The following is a 17,766-nucleotide window of genomic DNA, read 5'->3' as shown; positions in this document are numbered from 1 at the left end:
AGACCAGGCTGGTCTCGAACTCCCAGAGATCCGCCTGCCTCTGCCTCCCAAGTGCTGGGATTAAAGGCGTGCGCCACCACCGCCTGGCTTCCTCCATATTTAAGTGGGTTCCAAGGGTTGAAGAAGGATCTCCCAGCTTGCACAGCAAGCCCCTTTACTGAATGAGTCATCTCACAGCCCCCAGAATAAATTGCAGTTGCTTCCTTTCCCCAGATTCCACAATAAATTAATGATCAACGCCTACCACCTCTACATCAGAATCTAGTCTTTTCTCACTGACACTACTCTGGTCTAAACTCCTAAGTGAGAAGTTCCCACATCGGGGCACATTTGAATCAGGTGGGGAGGCTTGGATAGCAGATCGGGAGCAGGGTCCAGGATCTGGAATTCTAACACATTCTGAGACAGTGGGGGATACAGCTGGTCTCCATGTAGGACTCTGAGACCTGTTACATCAAACACATGCTTCATTCTTCTCGTGAGACCTCTGCACTGGCTACTGATTTATCAGATTTATTCTTCCCACAAAGTTAATTGCCTTCCCTTCTACAAGTCTTTCTTAAATGTACCTTCTCAATGAGGTTCCTCCCTCCCACCACCTGGCTCCCCAGTTCTCCGTCTTGTGAGGCTTGGTATTTATTTATTTTGGGAGCATGTTAACACCTTCTAACAAGCATGAATGCTTATGTATATGGCATTCCTTAGGATAGCCAGAAGTGTGATTTGTTGGTTTGGGTTTTGGTCTGTTTTGGTCATTTATTAAAGTCCTCCAATTCTGACAGTGATGCCTGAGACCTCGTGTACACACCATTAATATCATGGAACAAATGATCAGGTGCTGTGTCCCTAACAGGTAGACTGAACCATAAAGTGAGCTGAAAACTCTAATCTCCGTGCTGTAAATACAAACATGAACATTCTCTCTCTGCAAACCCCAAAGTTAAAAAGAAGGGCTGTTGTGAAAGAAAACTGCATAAGAGCAAACAGCAGACTACTGACTCTACATTATATTCAAGCTCATGAATTCTTATTGGTTGAGTAGTTTTGGTGGGAAGGGCCCCACCAAATTCTGAAACTCATGGTCTGATCCCAGTTAGAAAGTTACCCGTCTTTAAGAAAAGCATAAATCCAGAAAGTCTACACGTTTACTATTTTTAATTTGCTGAGCTGTAGCCACTCAAGGGAAACACATTCTCCCCATCACCGCTGCCATCTGCTGTGCAGCATTTGAAATGTCCTTAGTCATTGCTTACATTCATTTATTCACTAAATAAGATTTTCAAACCAGGAAATATAGAAATTAGTACAAACAGGTGACATTTACGGGCTGCTCTAATGTTGCTTTCCTTCAGCAGTTTTCAGAAAACACCGTCTTTTGTGGCATCAGTAGGAAAAAAAGTGGTGATAGGTCACAAAACATTTAAATGTGTAAACATCACATAGTATGGCCTCTGACCTCCTAGAGGGAGATACTGTGAAATCTTTACCTATAACAGGTTCGGAAAGGAACCTAGGATGGCAGAATGACACATACCCGGATGGTTATCTGCATCACAGAGACCATTTTATGACGTCACACAAGCCTCGGGGCTTTTACCATAAAATGTACACGAAACTAGCACATAAGGATGGTACAGGCATCCTGTAGCTAAGGCAGGAACTGCATGGCTGCTCAGGCTATCTCTCCTTCTCCTAGAAATATGTCTATTTCTATTCAAAATAGCAAGCAGACTATTTCTTAATATGCAGAATAGGTGAGAAAAATGTTTATACTTCTGTATATGTGCCTATCTATATAGCTAAATATCTTGGTTTGCCAAAAAATATTCTCTTTGATGAGAAAGGTTTATAGACAAAATTATTCTGATTCACTTTGGGACATCTTAGTTGAAAAACACTATCTTCTTGAATATCGGATGTCAATTTCTAATCCTGTGTTCCTAAAGCACATAGAGATGACTCATTTAAATGCAGTAACTAGATTATGGCAAATGGCTCAGGAAAAAAAAAATAAAACAGATCAGCTCAGACCCTGATTCACCACCCAGACTGAGAAATCTCAGTCACATGAGAAAATTTAAAGATACTATATAGCGGAAAGAAGAGATACTGGGGAAAAGAGAACCTCCCTGATAAAAATAGACAATGTTAATCTGTGCACAGTCAGTCACAGGACTGGAAAGATTGGTTAGCCAGCAGGTGCTCACATGACTTCAGTCTCCAGCACCCACACAGAAAAGCCAGGTATGATGTTGAATGTCCTTCTTTATATGCCTTGTTTTTATTGGTTGATGAATAAAGTTGTTTCAGCCAATGGCTTAGCAGAGCAAAGCCAAGTGGGAAGTCCAAACAGGAATACAGAGAGAGAGTAGGCAGAGTCAAGGAGACACCATGTCGCTGCCAAAGGAGTAACATGCCACACCTGTAAGCCACAGCCTCATGGCAATACACAATTAATAGAAATAGGTTGATTTAATTGTTAGAGCTAGCCAATAAGAAGCCTAAGACATTGGCTTAACAGTGTAACTGATAGTGAGCTTCACAATGGCTATTTCATAAGTGTTTGCGGGAACTAGCAAGACCCAGTGGGTAGAGAGAAATTGGCCCAGTGGAACCAGGCAAGGCAGAGAAAAGCCTTCTGTTTACACCAGGTGTGTGGCATGTGCCTGTAATTCTAATGCTGGCAAGTTGGAGAGGAGAGGATCCTACGGCCATTGGCCTGCCAACCTCACCTAGCTGGTAAGTATGTGGCCATTAGGAGACTAGGTCTTCCAAAACATAGTGGATGGTGTATAGGAGCAACACTGGAGTTTGACCACACACACGCGCGCACACACACACACACACACTCACTCACATAAGTCCATCAACTTATTTCTTTCATCTTTACATTTTATTTTGGCAAAGCTAAGGAAAAGATAACTATAATTATTATATTGATGTACATAGTAAGATAATCCCCTGGTGCTGAAAAAATAAATACAAGCAAATAGACTGTCATGCTACCCTGGCCATGATGGTTGAAAAAACTGTGTTGTGAGCATGTGTCCTGCCAATGATACATTAGTAAGGGGATGATTTTCTCAAGAAGAGGGAAACACTAGCTATCCCTGGACCCACACTTATTTTTGTAAGGCTGATGAAAGTCTCTAAGAATCTGAAATCACCCCTCGATACTGTAAGCCTCCCCTGCCACTGAAGCTGGGTACTGGTGGTTTTGTTGTTGCCTTTGCTTTGTTTTATTTCAGCCAGCATCAGTCAGACCAAATTGTTTCTTCCAGGGAAATTGTATTTGTCTTAACAAATACAAATATAAGAAAACCAAAGACAATTACATTATGCAACCTGCCACCAAGGCTACAGGTGACATCAGAGCCTAGGGCTGCTGTGCTGAATGCTGGCCCAAAAGACTCTTGCGATTTCATATGCTCAACAGTACATTTTGGTGATTCAAACCCCAATCTTTACTGAAGTACCGGGGTGGCATTGCTGCGTCTCTCCAATCGCCTCCTAAAAAGTAACAGGTGTGTGGCAAAGGTTGTTATTTCCTCAACAGCTACTCTGCCAGAACCAACACCGGTTCCTCTCACAGTGAGGTTAACTGCCCATATGAACTTATGAAGCTGAGTTAAAGGCTCCTTAAGCAAGTTCTGAACTCATGCATTTCACTTTTGTGTTGTAATTAAAAACACAGTGAGAGATGGGGGAGAGAGAGGAGGAAGAAGAAAGAGGCAGATATTTTCCCTTTCTCTTCCAGCTGTAGAGCTCAGAAGAGCAAGCCTGGTGCAGCGTGCAGAAAACATTAGAGACGGGAAGAGGTGAAGAGTCAAGGAATTTGCCAATGATCTTAACCTAATCAATCTTCAGGTCAGGATAGCATGGGCCATGAAGTAAAAGAAACTCACTGCTATCGAACCCATGAGAAAGTCAAGAGCATCCTCAGCCTCACCATGGTAGTCTCCTCAAGGCCTTCTACATCTTGTTGCATAAGCTTCACACACTTCCCAAAGGAAATGCTGACTCCCAAAAGGGGGGTTTATAAATTATGGGCCATTTTCTCACTGAGCACTAAGATAGTTATACCCCCCGCTCAAAAAAAAATAGTAGCAAAGGAAGCCACCATTGGGTTATGTTTCTAGGGCTCCATTAAGTCAGTGGCTGTCCTGGCTAGCTTTTGCTATTATCTTAATGCGGGTTAGAGTCATCTGAAAGGAGAGCCTTAGTTTAAGAATTGTCTACATCAGACTGGCTCACAGGCATATCTCTGCGGGATCTTCTTGACTGTTAATTGATATGGGAAGGCATACATGTCCGCACTGTGGGTAGTCCTATCCCTAGGCAGGTGGTCTTGAATTGCATACAGCGTCTACCTGAGTATAAGCTGGCCAGCAAGTCAGCAAGCAGCACCCCCCTCCCAGGTTCTTCTGTCTTCTTTGGCTGTGAAGACAGTTCTTTTCTTAGAGCTAATAATGTGTGGAATAGCAAGCAGGCTTGCCTTCAAGTTCCTACTTTGAGTTCCTGCTCTGATGCCCCTAACAATGGACTGTGCCATAGAATTGTAAGCTAAGAAGAAACCTTTCTTCCCCTCACTGTTTTTGTTCAGAGTATCTGTCCCAACAGAGATCAACCCGGAACAGTAGAGTCGAGAGGCTACATGAATTCTTCTTTATATTGTACTCATTTATTTATTTGTGGGAGGAAGCATGTGTCACACACACATGTGGAGGTCAACTTGCAGGAGTTGGTTCACAAATTCCACCATGTGTGTAATAGGAACAAATTCAGGTCAACACGCCTGACACCAGCAGCCTTGATACACTAAACCAACTCAACCGCCACAGAGCTATGAAAGTTTTACACATACACAGATCTCTTTTAGATAACAGGACTAGACTGGGTGACCAGAGAGATGGCTTAGTGTCTAAGAAAGAATGATGCTCTTGCAGAGGACCCAGATCCAGGCCCCAGCACTCATGCTGGGGTGGCAACAACTGCCTGCAACTCTGTTTCTAGGAGATCTGACATCCTCTTATGGCGCTGTAGGCATCTACAGGCATGGGGTACAGATCAATGCACAGAGGAAAAGTGTGTGTTTATATACTCACATAAATAATAATCAGATAAACAAAAACTGAGGTTGCTTTTGGCCCAAGAACAACGTTTACATCTTATATTCTAAGAAGAATCATAACAAAACGAAAGTGGACAAGAAAACTGAAGGTAAATGGGTAAATAGGATTCACAAAACAAGAAGCTTTTCATAGAAACGAGACAGTTGAAGAACAGAATAACAAAATAAAATGATAACTATATTCTCAGAGTTACACTGTTGATTTTGAGAAAGTTATCAGTGATGTGCATAATTTAAGAAAATCTATAAAACATGAGGGTAGGGATGCAGTGCCCAATGGGCTACCATGCAGTTCGCGAGCTTCGGGCAGGGGCTGGAGGTTGAAATACACAAACACATACAGACAGAGAGACAGACACACAGACAGAGACACGGACCTCTAGTCACTGGTAAGAAGCCCCTTATTCAACAGCACCATGGAGGCTTATATACCCCACAGTCAGGTGGGCCAACAGGTGAAAACCTTATCCTCTGATCCTCAAGGCAAGGCAACACGTGCTCGTGAAGCAGAGCTGGTAAACAACTTTGAAACAGCCTTTAGTAACTCAAATCAGAAGGAAAGTAAAGGTTTCTAGCAGGGAAGAGCAGCTGGAGGCCAGGACTCCAAATGGTCCCAACATAGAAAGACGACTCTGTAAAGTGCCTGCCACAAAATCATGGAAACCTAAATTTGAAACCCAAGGATTCATGTAAAAAGCTGGGCGCTGTGGCATGCGCCTGCATCCCCAGCGCTGGAAGATGTGATGGGGAAACAGGTGAATCACTGAAGCTGACTGACTGGCCAGCAGAGCTGATGTAACCAGCTCCAGACTTAGTGAAAGGTCACATCTTAAAAAATAAAGAGCTGGAAAGATGGTTTTAGACCTAAGAGCAGCCGTTGTCCTCACAGAGGATCCAGGTTCAATTCCCAGCACCCATAAGGCAGCTCACAACCCTCTATAACACCAGATCCAAAAGATTCAATGGCTTCTTCAGACCTCCACATGCAGCAGCACGTATGTGGTGCACAGATACTCATGCTGGCAAAGCACATACAAAAATTATTATTATTATTATTATTATCGTTATCATTATTATTATTATATCGTGATGATGATAAAAGTTTAAATTAAAAAGGTGAGGAGAAATACCCAGTGTCAATCTCTGGCCTTTACACACATTTGCACATAGAAATACATGCACATGTGTACACCACAGCCCAGTACACGCATGCAAAGAAATACATATGTAGATAATTGGCTAATACTTTTCCTTACGTGGAAAAAGAAAATACTGAAGAATTAATGTGAATTTAGGATCACAGATTAGTGGCTTCTAAAGCAATGCCAATGCTATAACTAAGATTTAGGACACAGGGAAACCACAGATAAAAGAGGAATTAATTCTATTGCTGTTTTAATATTATTTTTCTCAATTTAAGACAGTGCAAAAACAGAGTTGGTCTTGATTCCCCACCTGTTTCTCCATGAGGATGACTCTCCCAAGTAACTGATCCTCCAAGCCTCTCATAGTGACTGTGAAGTCAATGATGGAGGTCCGAGCACTTATTTCTGGGGTGTAGGCTGGATTCGGCAGCTTGGTAGTAATGTAGAGTTTAAAGCCATCCATAACATCTACTTCCTTGTCACCGACTTTCACCTTTATTTAAAAAGAAAATTAAACAGCAGAGAAATACACCTGAGTCCTTTTAATCAGTTATTGATTGGATCAATTTGCTAATGAATTTAATTTGTATAGCAAAACAAAAAAGATTTAGTCCCAACTCAAGAAGAGCAGAAAAGTAGCCCACCCCACCCCAACCAACTCCAATTGCTGCCTCTTGAGAAAACTGTGTCTCATCTACTGGAATGCAATATGCTCTACATATTGCTACCAATGGGTTTAGCCTACCTTAAAGGTAGATCCAGACTTAATGAAGTTTTTTTCCAAAACATTGTCCAGAGCAGGATCAAGTTCCTCCCCAACATCTTCTATAAGTAGCGGCCGTCCAAGGGAAAGGCTGTCCTCCAGGTGGTTTCTAAAGTACTTATGGGTTAGAGATGTAATCTACAAATAGAATGGGGTCACAAGGTTACTCTGGAGGGACAAGCTCATGATGCAATGGACAGTGATGTCATGTGAGCTCTAAACACTTTGCCACAGGAAACAAAACAAGAACATGAGAAGCCTTGGCACTGAAACCATGCTACATGAAGTAATGTGGAAAGCTTAAACATTTTCATGTTGCCTTCAGTAGACAAACATTAGCCCCTGCCCTGAAGCATTTGAAAGCTGTGTGGGACATCGCTGCTTCTTTCTATCCCTGTTGGTAGACAACTAGAAGTCTGTCCATAAGCCACTGTCCATATGGCTTTCTGATTCTCAAAGAAAGCCATAGCATTGACAGATAAGAGTCTGAGCCATGAGTCACTGAGATATGATGCTAATAGGTGTGACCAGAAATGGAAACAATAAGTTTATGGAAAAGACTTTGTTATTACACATAAGCTTATATCTTACATAGGATTCCAAACAAAACCTGTAAGACATTCAAATATCCCCCCCACACACACACTTTTTTTTTGGAGGAGATCTATAGAGAAATACAACCAGAAGTATATAAATGTGCTCAAGAGGAAATCACCTGGAGTTCATTTTGGCTTTCTTTATTTTTAATCCAGATCTTGCCTTGAATCTGTGGATCAATTAACAGAGGGTAGCGAGATGCTTTTGTGACAATAATCCCATTCTGGATAGACAGATCGTCATTTGGAAGGCCTTGTAGATTCCACTCACTGATAGTAGGGGCATCAATCAACAACTCATTAAGGTTTAGATCATTCCCAAATGGAATTTTACGGGCTTTCATTTCCTTCTTCCAATCATTTAACAGCAGATCTCGAAACTCTTGGTTAAATGGACCAGAATATGACAGAAAAGCTGTCGCCAGCAGCACATCCCCTAAAACAGAAAGCAAGCACCCCTAAAATATTCTGTGACCATCCATACAATTGTGTAAGTCACTAAAATTGAAAAAGTAGTATAAAACTGCAGCTATTCTTTTAAACTAAATTACACAAATCAACCTGTAAGCATGGGCTACACATGGCTTGATAAATAAGTGTGAGTTTGATTGAAGTTGAACAGGGTCTAATTTTCCAATTGAGAAACAATGTCAGAATTCAAGCACTGGCTCATCATAAGTTTGTTGTAAGACAGTGACCTCTAGGAAGGAGAGTGGAGAAAAACATTTAGCTCAGTAAAAAACAATTAAAAAATAAATAAAATCCAGAGAAGAAAGAGTCTTCATCAAAATGCCCTTGATCAATATTCCCACAGTTATCAAAGCATTTGAAAGTAAACTACAAAGAAGTGTGAAGGTCATTAACCCATTAAATCAGAATACATATGTACCAGACAATTACCTGTCTCCTTGAAATTTTACTAGACACACAAACACATAGAGGAATTTGAAACAAGCAAGTGTTGTTTGATTGAAGCTTAAGGCTTCTGACTCCATCCCAGTCAACACACAGTCTCATTAATAAAAGAAGCTACAGACCTACAAGCCGTTTAGTTTGTGCAGCAAAGTCTTTGCTCTGCTCTGTCCAGCGTTCCTTTTCACCTGCCAAGCCACTGATGAGCGAGGACGCTGTCTGCATTTTATGCCGGCACCGCTCCGCATCTTCCAGCAAGGTCTGAAGAAGGCGAAAACCAGAAGGAAACATTTGCTCAGAGAAAGTAGCATCTAGTTCAAACATGGAGCGTTAAAGCATTTATTGCCTGCCTATCTTGGGACATGGAAGGCCCGTTTCACAGGAAACACAGATTCTACCTCCAAGTGTTTGTGTTGGCCCCATTCAGTCTCTAGTTCTCTATCCGGCACCTTGAACCCAGCATCCAAATCCTCTCAGGTGTCACTAACAGAAGATGGACATTCCTGACACTCACTAGTAAAATCACACAGGGTAGCATCATGTAGTACAAAATACGTAAAGAATATAAATTCTCAGGAAAATACAATTAAGAATATCTCTCATGCTGAACCCTGGGGTCATCCATGCCTTATCTAAAGCAACACTTCATTTCACGTCAAAAAAAAAAAAAAAAATCTTAGATTACCCGTAATCTTCTCCTCATTGTACTCCAAGGTATCTGCATAAATTTGAACCTCATTTAACTTATATGTATTATTTAGCCTTTCCTTGAGCCAGAAAAAGAACTTTAAGGCAGACTTCCATACATTACTGCCAATCAGAACTCAATCCCATCCCCAGTTTCTGGTTCTGATGATGGAGCACAGGGCCTCAGGCACGCTAGATATGTACTGTGCTATTGCACCACACTCCCAACACAAATACTTCTTGGAGTCTATGTTTAGGAGATGATTGCCAGCGCTGCATGTGAAAACAGAGGAAATAAAGTATGTGGATCAGTAGATGTCCATCTACAGCAAACCCATACTGTACCTTTTTACAGGATAAGTTTCATGGGAATATCTATAACAATATGAAAAGTTTAAACTGTTCAATACTTTTTTTTAGTGGGATAACTTCAACCACCATTTAAATTATTAGAGTGTGCTGATATAAGTACTCTAAACTGATTAAAACTATCTTGCAAGTTTTTATGACCGAAAAAGTTCACAATGTTTTATGAAGTTAATACCTTCGATAATTAAACAGTTGGCACTGAGGGCTCTGTTTTTAAATGGGCTTAAAGTATATGCAAAATATATAGCATATGTTCTGGTCCAAGAGCCAAGTATTATTTATATTCCTCTCCGGGACTGCCTAAATACATTTTCTGTAATGAATAGACTGCCGTTGTAAGAATAACACAATACAGTGTCTGGCAAAAGGGAGATACTTAACCCAATTGTTTTCACCTTCCTTCTGGAGTTTTGTCTTCCCCTTTAGTGAATGAAAAATAATCCACAATCCACTTCTGCAGCATAACTCCACTACATATGTCCATCTGCCTCCTCCCAAGAATAAAGATACCGCCTGCATGATGTTTGGTTCCATGTAACTTATTTAAAACAATGTTTTCAATTGAAAGATATTCTTAATTGCATTTTCTCATCCCTACTTATACGCAACCAATTTAAAAAAAATTCTAGGCCTTCCCTGCTTGTCTTTGTCCTCTCGGTACCCAGCCTTCTCTGGATGCTGCAACATAGGCCAAGAGCACTTTGTGAGATTGACAGGCAGACTGTTCCTGTGGTCTCAACTAAAGGTCGAGTACAGAAACCCCTTGGTTCGGCTCTGTGGTCTAGTCTCTCCTCACCAGCCAGTAAACTGGTTCATTCTTCAGAAGGCCAGAGAAATTGCTCCCTACAACAAGGTACTGTGTCCTTTAAGGACAGTAGCCAGGGCACTCTTTGAAGAAACCAAGCAGGCCGAGGTTACAATGAACTGCAGACTAGAGCCCTTTTGGGAGGCCCACGAGCCCCTGTCAGCTTCATCCAGCCCTAGGAATGATGAAAACGCGGCAGGAATGAGTGAAGGTTATTCGGAAGTTCGTGGCAGAAAACTCAACACTAATTTTTTTTAATTTACTTATTTATTAAAGATTTCTGTCTCTTCCCCGCCACCGCCTCCCATTTCCTTCCCCCTCCCTCAATCAAGTCCCCCCCTCATCAGCCCAAAGAGCAAACAGGGTTCCCTGCCCTGTGGGAAGTCCAAGGACCTCCCACCTCCATCCAGGTCTAGTAAGGTGAGCATCCAAACTGCCTAGGCTCCCACAAAGCCAGTACATGCAGTAGGATTAGAAACCCATTGCCATTGTTCCTGAGAACCCAAAGAAAAACATATAGGCATCCTCCTGAATATTAACCTTCATCAGGCGATGAAAGGAGACAGAGACAGAGACCCATATTGGAGCACCGGACAGAAATCTCAAGGTCCAAATCAGGAGCAGAAGGAGAGGGAGCAGGAGCAAGGAACTCAGGACCGCAAGGGGTGCACCCACACACTGAGACAATGGGGATGTTCTATCGGGAACTCACCAAGGCCAGCTGGACTGGGTCTGAAAAAGCCTGGGATAAAACCGGACTCACTGAACATAGCGGACAATGAGGACTACTGAGAACTAATTTTTTTTTTTTTAACTTAAAGAAATGTGAAATTTGTTGAAACTCAAGTTTTCAAGCTATGGTCATATTTTTACAGTTCTTAGGTGTTCATTTGTCTAAACTAGTGGTTCTCAACCTGTGGGCCATGACCGCTTTGGGGGTCGAACAGCCTTTTCCTATGGGTCACCTAAGACTATCGGAAAACACAGATATTTACACTGTGATTCACAAAGTAGCAAAATTACAGTGCTGAAGTCGCAATAAAATAAGGTTATGGTTGGGGTCACAACATGAGGAACTGTGTCAAGGGTTTGCAGCATTAGGAAGGGTGAGACCCTTCCTGCTCTAGGCCAACAACAGGTGCTCCAGAGCAGCAATAACAAGGACTGGGATGAGCAAATGCAACCCTGCTAAAACGCAAACACAATAACAGAAGAAAGGAATCTGTTATTCATGCGTGCTTCTGCATACAAGTGACTATCCAGAAAGACAGAAATTCATGCTCTTCCCTCCTGCTTTTTAAAGTGGATCTGAAGCTGCGGTGTTAACCTTCTCCTCGGGCAAGCAAGCTCCCTGGGTATAAATATGCGCACCCATGCGGGTGCTACTGACTGACTCCTGCAAATGTCTTTAGAGATGCTCTCACACGGCTTCCAGGAGACTTTGCTCTTTAAGGGAAGCAGCATGTATTCTGCACACAATGAAACCTCAGAGTCACGAGCAGGTGTCTTAATCTGGACAGGGGCCACTTCCATAAAATATTCAAAGGAAAGTCAATACAGCTCCCATCTGTCAAACACAATACAGGGTTCGCTGAGCCAGTCTAAGTGGGGCTGAAAGCTTATGTCATTGGTATGGGGAGGGCTTTAAAAATAGATCTTCTTCAAGTATGAGATACATAGGTATTTAAAACAGGGGGAGGAGAATCATGGAATTGTTTTGTGACTTAGGCACTCCAGTGTCTTTTCTCTGAATCACTTCAGGCATATTCTCCGAATGTTAATACGCAAGTATCTGTAGAGCGCAACCCAGCCTCCTGTGGCCATAAGACTGTCAGTCTTGGTGACCCGAGCACACATAGCCTCCTGCATGAGTGAGGAAGCCTGAGGTTTCAGCTGCGTGAACTCTACATTAAATCCGTGTGGATTTCAGAAGGAAGGGAGTCTTTAGGGGAACTTTGTTTTGTATAATTGATTGCAAGTATATGAACCTAGGTTCTTTCAACAAGTACAAACATCTCTCTTCCCCCACCCCCATGTGCCTCTCTCTTTCTATCTCTCTGTCTCTGTTTCTGTCTCTGTCTGGGTGTATGTGTGTGTGTGTGTTGAGAAATTTATAGACAATCACTGTAATTAGAGCATGCTCCTGTAGTCAACTAGATCCATGTAACAGGAAGGCCTTAAGTCAACATCAAAATATCCAAGTCTACTCAAGGCTTTTACTGGCCGGCTAAAACCCAGAACTCTCCCTTGACATCTCTGTGTCTTGCCTACTGTATGAAGTATCTGTCCCACCTGGCTATAAAACTGTTTGAAAGACTAAATGTAACGGTACGGGGATCCTGGGATGACCCAGGGTGCACAGGGATCATCTCTATCCACTTGCGTAGGAGACCTGGCATAGTTGTGTCCTACAAGAAGATTCTGTCAGTGGGCCAGCCTGAAGCTTATCAACAGCTTTTGGTGTTTGTGAGAAACAAAGTCAACAGATCAGAGAGTGTAGTAGAAACCAGAGTCCTCAAGCCAGGCCAATGACTCTTTGCAATGGACACTTGCAAGTAAACTATATGGACAAAGGGGTTTGCTGCATGACTCGCTGTGTCACACTGCAGCTTCCTTGATGATATTTTTCTTCCCTTTTCCCCCTTTTGTCTCTTAAATTTTGTTTTATTTGGGGGGTGCAGGGGCAGAGGAGGCATGCAAAGGGATGGAGAAATGAAGCCAAGAGCTCAGTGAAGAATCCTGTGCTATGTGCGCATTATACATAAAACTCTGTGAATTCTTACAGAAAACCAAGCCGTCAAATAAAGAGAGCATAGGAATGAGAGCTCACAGGAGCCAGCGGAAGGGACAGACATCCCTCCCGTGCCACGCCTTGGCTACCTGCTTTTCACTCGTGGCCTGTTCATACTCGGCCTGCACCACATCGAGCTCTGCTTGTTTGTCGTCCAGCTCTGCCTGGGCCTTCTGCAGATCCTGCATGGCCAGCATGTGGCGGTTCTCTTGCACTACCAAGTTGGCCTGCAGGGGACACAGGAGGAGGGCAAAGCAGGAAGTCCCCCAAACACCCACAGTTTAAATGGTAAAAGTTCAACAATGGCACAAGCTTATGCCTGACCTTTCTACCTCTACAATCGCCTCTATTTGCATTGAAACCAAGATTAACGTGAATCTGTCATCATGTTTATAAGCATAAATTAATTATAAACCATTAGAATGCCAGTCAGATAATCTATTTTCTATAGGCAAAATAGCCTAAAAGTTATCTTAGGCTACAGAGGCCAAAAGACAAAATCAAAACTTTTACATGTTTGTTTCAAAACCATTTCATAAGCCACTAGCATAGATGACAGGCTAGATTTTTCCTTCAGTAGAGCTGAAATATGAACCCCGGAGAAAAGTTTTTCATTGTTCTGCCTTTTTTGGAGGTCTTTGTTTAATGGTTTCAGTTCCCTATTCTTAAAATAGCCACAATAAAACAAAATAAAAATATTTTTGTGTGGAAAGCATAGAAAGAGTGCCACATACTTCTCAGGAACAATCTTGTGCTATGCTGGGATCTCCAGTGATCAGATTCTCTGTGATGTCAGTGAGCATGACATCAATTATTTGCTATGAGATTCTCTGATGTGAATGAGTCTTTGATCCTTTACAGAGTTCTGGGACCCTGGGACTCACCCTCTACATTCTGAACTATTCCCTTGATACTCTTGATTATTTCATCACAGCTATTTCATTTCTTGGGTAGCTGACACATACAAGGGAGTTTTGGCTTATGGTTGGAAAAGATCAAATTTACAAAACCAAAATCAAGCCCCAGGAGATGGTCCTTAAGACATGACTATTAGGGTTTGTGTATTTAAAGTACTCACTGCTCTGCTCCAGACTGAGTGTCTTTAATAGTGATGGTGAATATAGAGAAGATGTACATAAATTCAGCGACTTGGGGAAAGAGAGGCTTAGTCTCAAGACCACATTACGTTACAAATAGCTGACATTCTTGCCTGAGATGCAAAGAAGGGAAAGGGGAAGGCTACATCTTCCTTCATCAAAGAGCAGCATTTTTCTGGCCCTAGTGTCTATATCTTAACCCTGTCTCATTCATAGGATTCCTTTGCTTAAGATCTTGAACACTGTTGGAAAGTTCTGTGCTATTAATTTCCTGTTTTATTTTTAAGCAACTCACAACAGACTCTGTGTCTTCACAGAGAACTGGTTCGTGCTTAAAGCTCCTGCACCTTCAGATTTGGGTTATAGAGGAAAGAAACACCATTGTGTCTGTCTTTCAGAACCCCACTCTCCCTGTGGATCTGAGGACAAAGACACCAGCTGCCAAGGTGCCTGAGCTGCTGTGTAAAGACAGGACCAACTAACCCGGAGGCTTCCCAGTCAAGGCCACACAGCTCCCTCTAAGAGCCCTACCTTCAGAGGCAGCACCTCCTTGTTTATAGAAAAAAAGGAAGCCATGGCTGTGGTCCAGGAACAAAGACCAGCTACATTCCCACATACGCGTTTGGCAGTCTCAATGTTGTAGTCAGCCATTTCAAAGTAAGGATTCAAAAACTCGATCACTTCTTCATTGATCGTGTCTTTGGGGAATTGCTGTGGAAGGAGAGAGAGAGAGTAAATCGTGTCAGAATACTTATTCTCTGGGTATATCCAAACTCACATTCTGTGTTCAGCGTAACTGGAACTAGTAAGCTGGATGAATGGTATGGCTTTTGTCAGGGTCTCGGGGTACTGGCTGAAAGTTTCACAGCTGAAAGCAGTGTGGAGTGATGGCAGAAGTCTGTCAGCATTCACTCTGTTCTGGCAGTGCAGACACCAGCAAAAGAGTAAAGGATTTAGGTGGTGAACACTAATAGAGTTACTAGAATTTCAAAAGCCATAAAAATTTCTTTCCATTAATGCTAAATAGGTGAATTACAAACCCATGATATCCACAATGAGAAACAAATGCACGCAGCTATAGTCAGGCTACGGATAGATAGATTTATCATTTATCAGCAACTAAATGCTTAATAGATCCCGACAGAAGTCCTGTTAAGCTCACACGAAATGTGAGAGTAATAATGTGGACACTGCACCTTGAGAATGATGAATTAAATTTTAATCATAGAACTATCACAAATATGAGAGAATTATTATCTCCTGGAGAATTTCAGTTTAAAACACAGCAGGAAATGGATGTAGAATGCCTTCCTGCATCCAGAAAGGAAGCCCAGCCAAAGATGAAATTGGATGTTTAAAAGATGGTTTTCCTCTTCTAAAAGGATGATTGTTTTCCAAGTAGAAATAAATAAAAAAAAATCCATGCAACTAATAATTGCATGAAATAAACCTTCATAGAACCTGGATAGCAGAGTAGAACCCCCTCTCTTTTAGACCTTGCTTGTCACAGGTTTCTTTTGTGAGACTTAGAAAACAGTGGGGACAGAGTGAATTCTCCATCATATGCACAAGGGAAAAGTCTGGAGTCACTCACAAAGAGTCTCTACAAAGTCCATTTGCACTGGTGTGTGGCCATACGTGTCTCATGCAGTCTCACATAGTCTCACTGTTACTTGTCCACATACCTGGACAAGTCTACGGCCCACTAATGTCACAAGCTACTCATTGCCATAGCAGGTAGAAGGCACCTTTCAATGTCATAGCTTCAGCAGCCTGAATGATGCTGAATTGAAAGGTGGTACTGAAGTTGCAGCTTGTGAAGTGAGCAGGGGTTGGGTATTCCCAATCAGTTGTCTCAAGATCTACATCTGGGAAATAAGACAGTATAAATTCTCGAAGGAAATGTAAGAAGATTTGTTCTTCCTCAGGGGGAAGCCAAGACCTAAATGGAACACCAAAAGTGCTATTAAGTAGAATATCAATAAAAAAAGACATATATTCAAAATAAGAACTCATGCTTAGCAAAAGACAGCATTAATAAAATAAACAATTAAGCCAAGAAGCAACTGGAGATATCTACAGCATTCATAAAATATTTGAATCCAACAGGCAAACAGCATTAGCAATGGGCTGTGGAAATGGCTCAGTACCTGAGTACTTGCTGCTGTGGAAAAGGATCCCAGTTCCTAACAACCATCTGGTGGCTCACAGCCAACTGCAAGTCCTGTTCCAAATATTAGATTGTTTCTGGTCTCTGTGGGTACCAACACATACATACGTACATACATACATGCATGCAAGCAAACACTCCACTCATACATATAAAGCAAAAGCATCTACAAAACACTCCCATACTGAAGGCTAGGGGAACATTGCAGAAGAGGGCAAGAGATATTGTGAAAAGAAAAAGAAGCAGAAAGTTTCCTGTGAGATCATATCTCCTCAGAATGCCAGACACTACACCCATAAAGTCTTACCCACATGAACGCTCAAATGTGAGCTAAGCAAGGACACTAATAGATGTGCTAAAGTCGATAGGGAAAAAAACACCATAAGGTCTCAACATTGCATGAAAAACTACAGGCAACGAAGAGCTGAGAGGGGGAGGAACAGTTTTTCTGGGGGAAGATCATTCCAATTTCTTATCCAATGCTGAATGGTTAGCCTGAAAACACATACACAGATAACACTCTACAGACTGAGCAAGTTAATGTTTAGGAATATATGTGTATATACATATATGCATGTAAATTAATGAAAATAAGATTGTGAACTTGAAGGAGAGCAAGGAGGGGTCAATGAGAGGGTTTGGAGGGAAGAAAGGGAATGGGGAGATGATGAATTTATAAGTTCAAAAAAATAAAAAAGAAATAAAGAGAGAGAAGGGTCCAAATACTCACTTAACACAGAAATTCCTGAAAGGTTCACAGACACCAAGAGATTTCCAGCAGCAATAGTTGTCAGTGAAATGCAAACTAATCCCATAACAGAAAGAAGCTGCTACCATCAGGCACACAAGGATAATGAAGAGCATGAAATAAGGAGGATGTGGAGCGCAGCACGGGCTGAGTGTGGAAAACGGCGGGGCTTTTAAAAAACTCTCTTGCACCATCTACAAAAATGAATTAAAAGTGTATAATATATGACTCAGAAATCCTACCCCTGAAAATATGACAAACAGAAATACATCCATACAGCCCCCAAATATCCTGTGCATCAGTACAGACAGCAGATTCATTTGTAATAGTCCAAACTTAGTAACAACCCCAAGGATTGTTTTTACTACAACGGTCAGGTAGACAAATGGAAGCATCTTCCAAAGGGTCTTATGGAAAATGACGGTAAACATTTCAGAAAATGAAGCACTGATTGATAAGCCTATTTAAAGCCTGTTGCATACACTCTCAATTAAACAGTTTTATTTAAAATAAAGGCAGCCTATGGTCAGAACTCAGTTTTACTGACTCTCC

The 17,766-nt window shown here is 41.8% G+C and overlaps 1 protein-coding gene across 1 annotated transcript in view; it reads right to left on the bottom strand.

Annotated features, from left to right (window-relative positions):
• Dnah5 (dynein axonemal heavy chain 5) overlaps positions 1-17,766 on the bottom strand; it is a 257,325-nt gene that overhangs the window by 44,064 nt on the left and 195,495 nt on the right. The window contains exons 60-65 of the mRNA XM_005356665.3: positions 14,828-15,007; positions 13,289-13,426; positions 8,673-8,808; positions 7,755-8,071; positions 7,022-7,177; positions 6,587-6,769 (exon numbers count right to left, since the gene is read on the bottom strand). Of these exons, the coding sequence (XP_005356722.2) occupies positions 6,587-6,769; positions 7,022-7,177; positions 7,755-8,071; positions 8,673-8,808; positions 13,289-13,426; positions 14,828-15,007 (1,110 nt within the window). The remainder of the gene's footprint in view (positions 1-6,586; positions 6,770-7,021; positions 7,178-7,754; positions 8,072-8,672; positions 8,809-13,288; positions 13,427-14,827; positions 15,008-17,766) is intronic.

The sequence above is a fragment of the Microtus ochrogaster genome, chromosome 19, assembly GCF_000317375.1.
Source record: "Microtus ochrogaster isolate Prairie Vole_2 chromosome 19, MicOch1.0, whole genome shotgun sequence".
NCBI classification, from domain to species: Eukaryota; Metazoa; Chordata; class Mammalia; order Rodentia; family Cricetidae; genus Microtus; species Microtus ochrogaster.
Note: the sequence above shows the minus strand (reverse complement) of the source record. Positions and strands in the feature narration are given on the sequence as shown.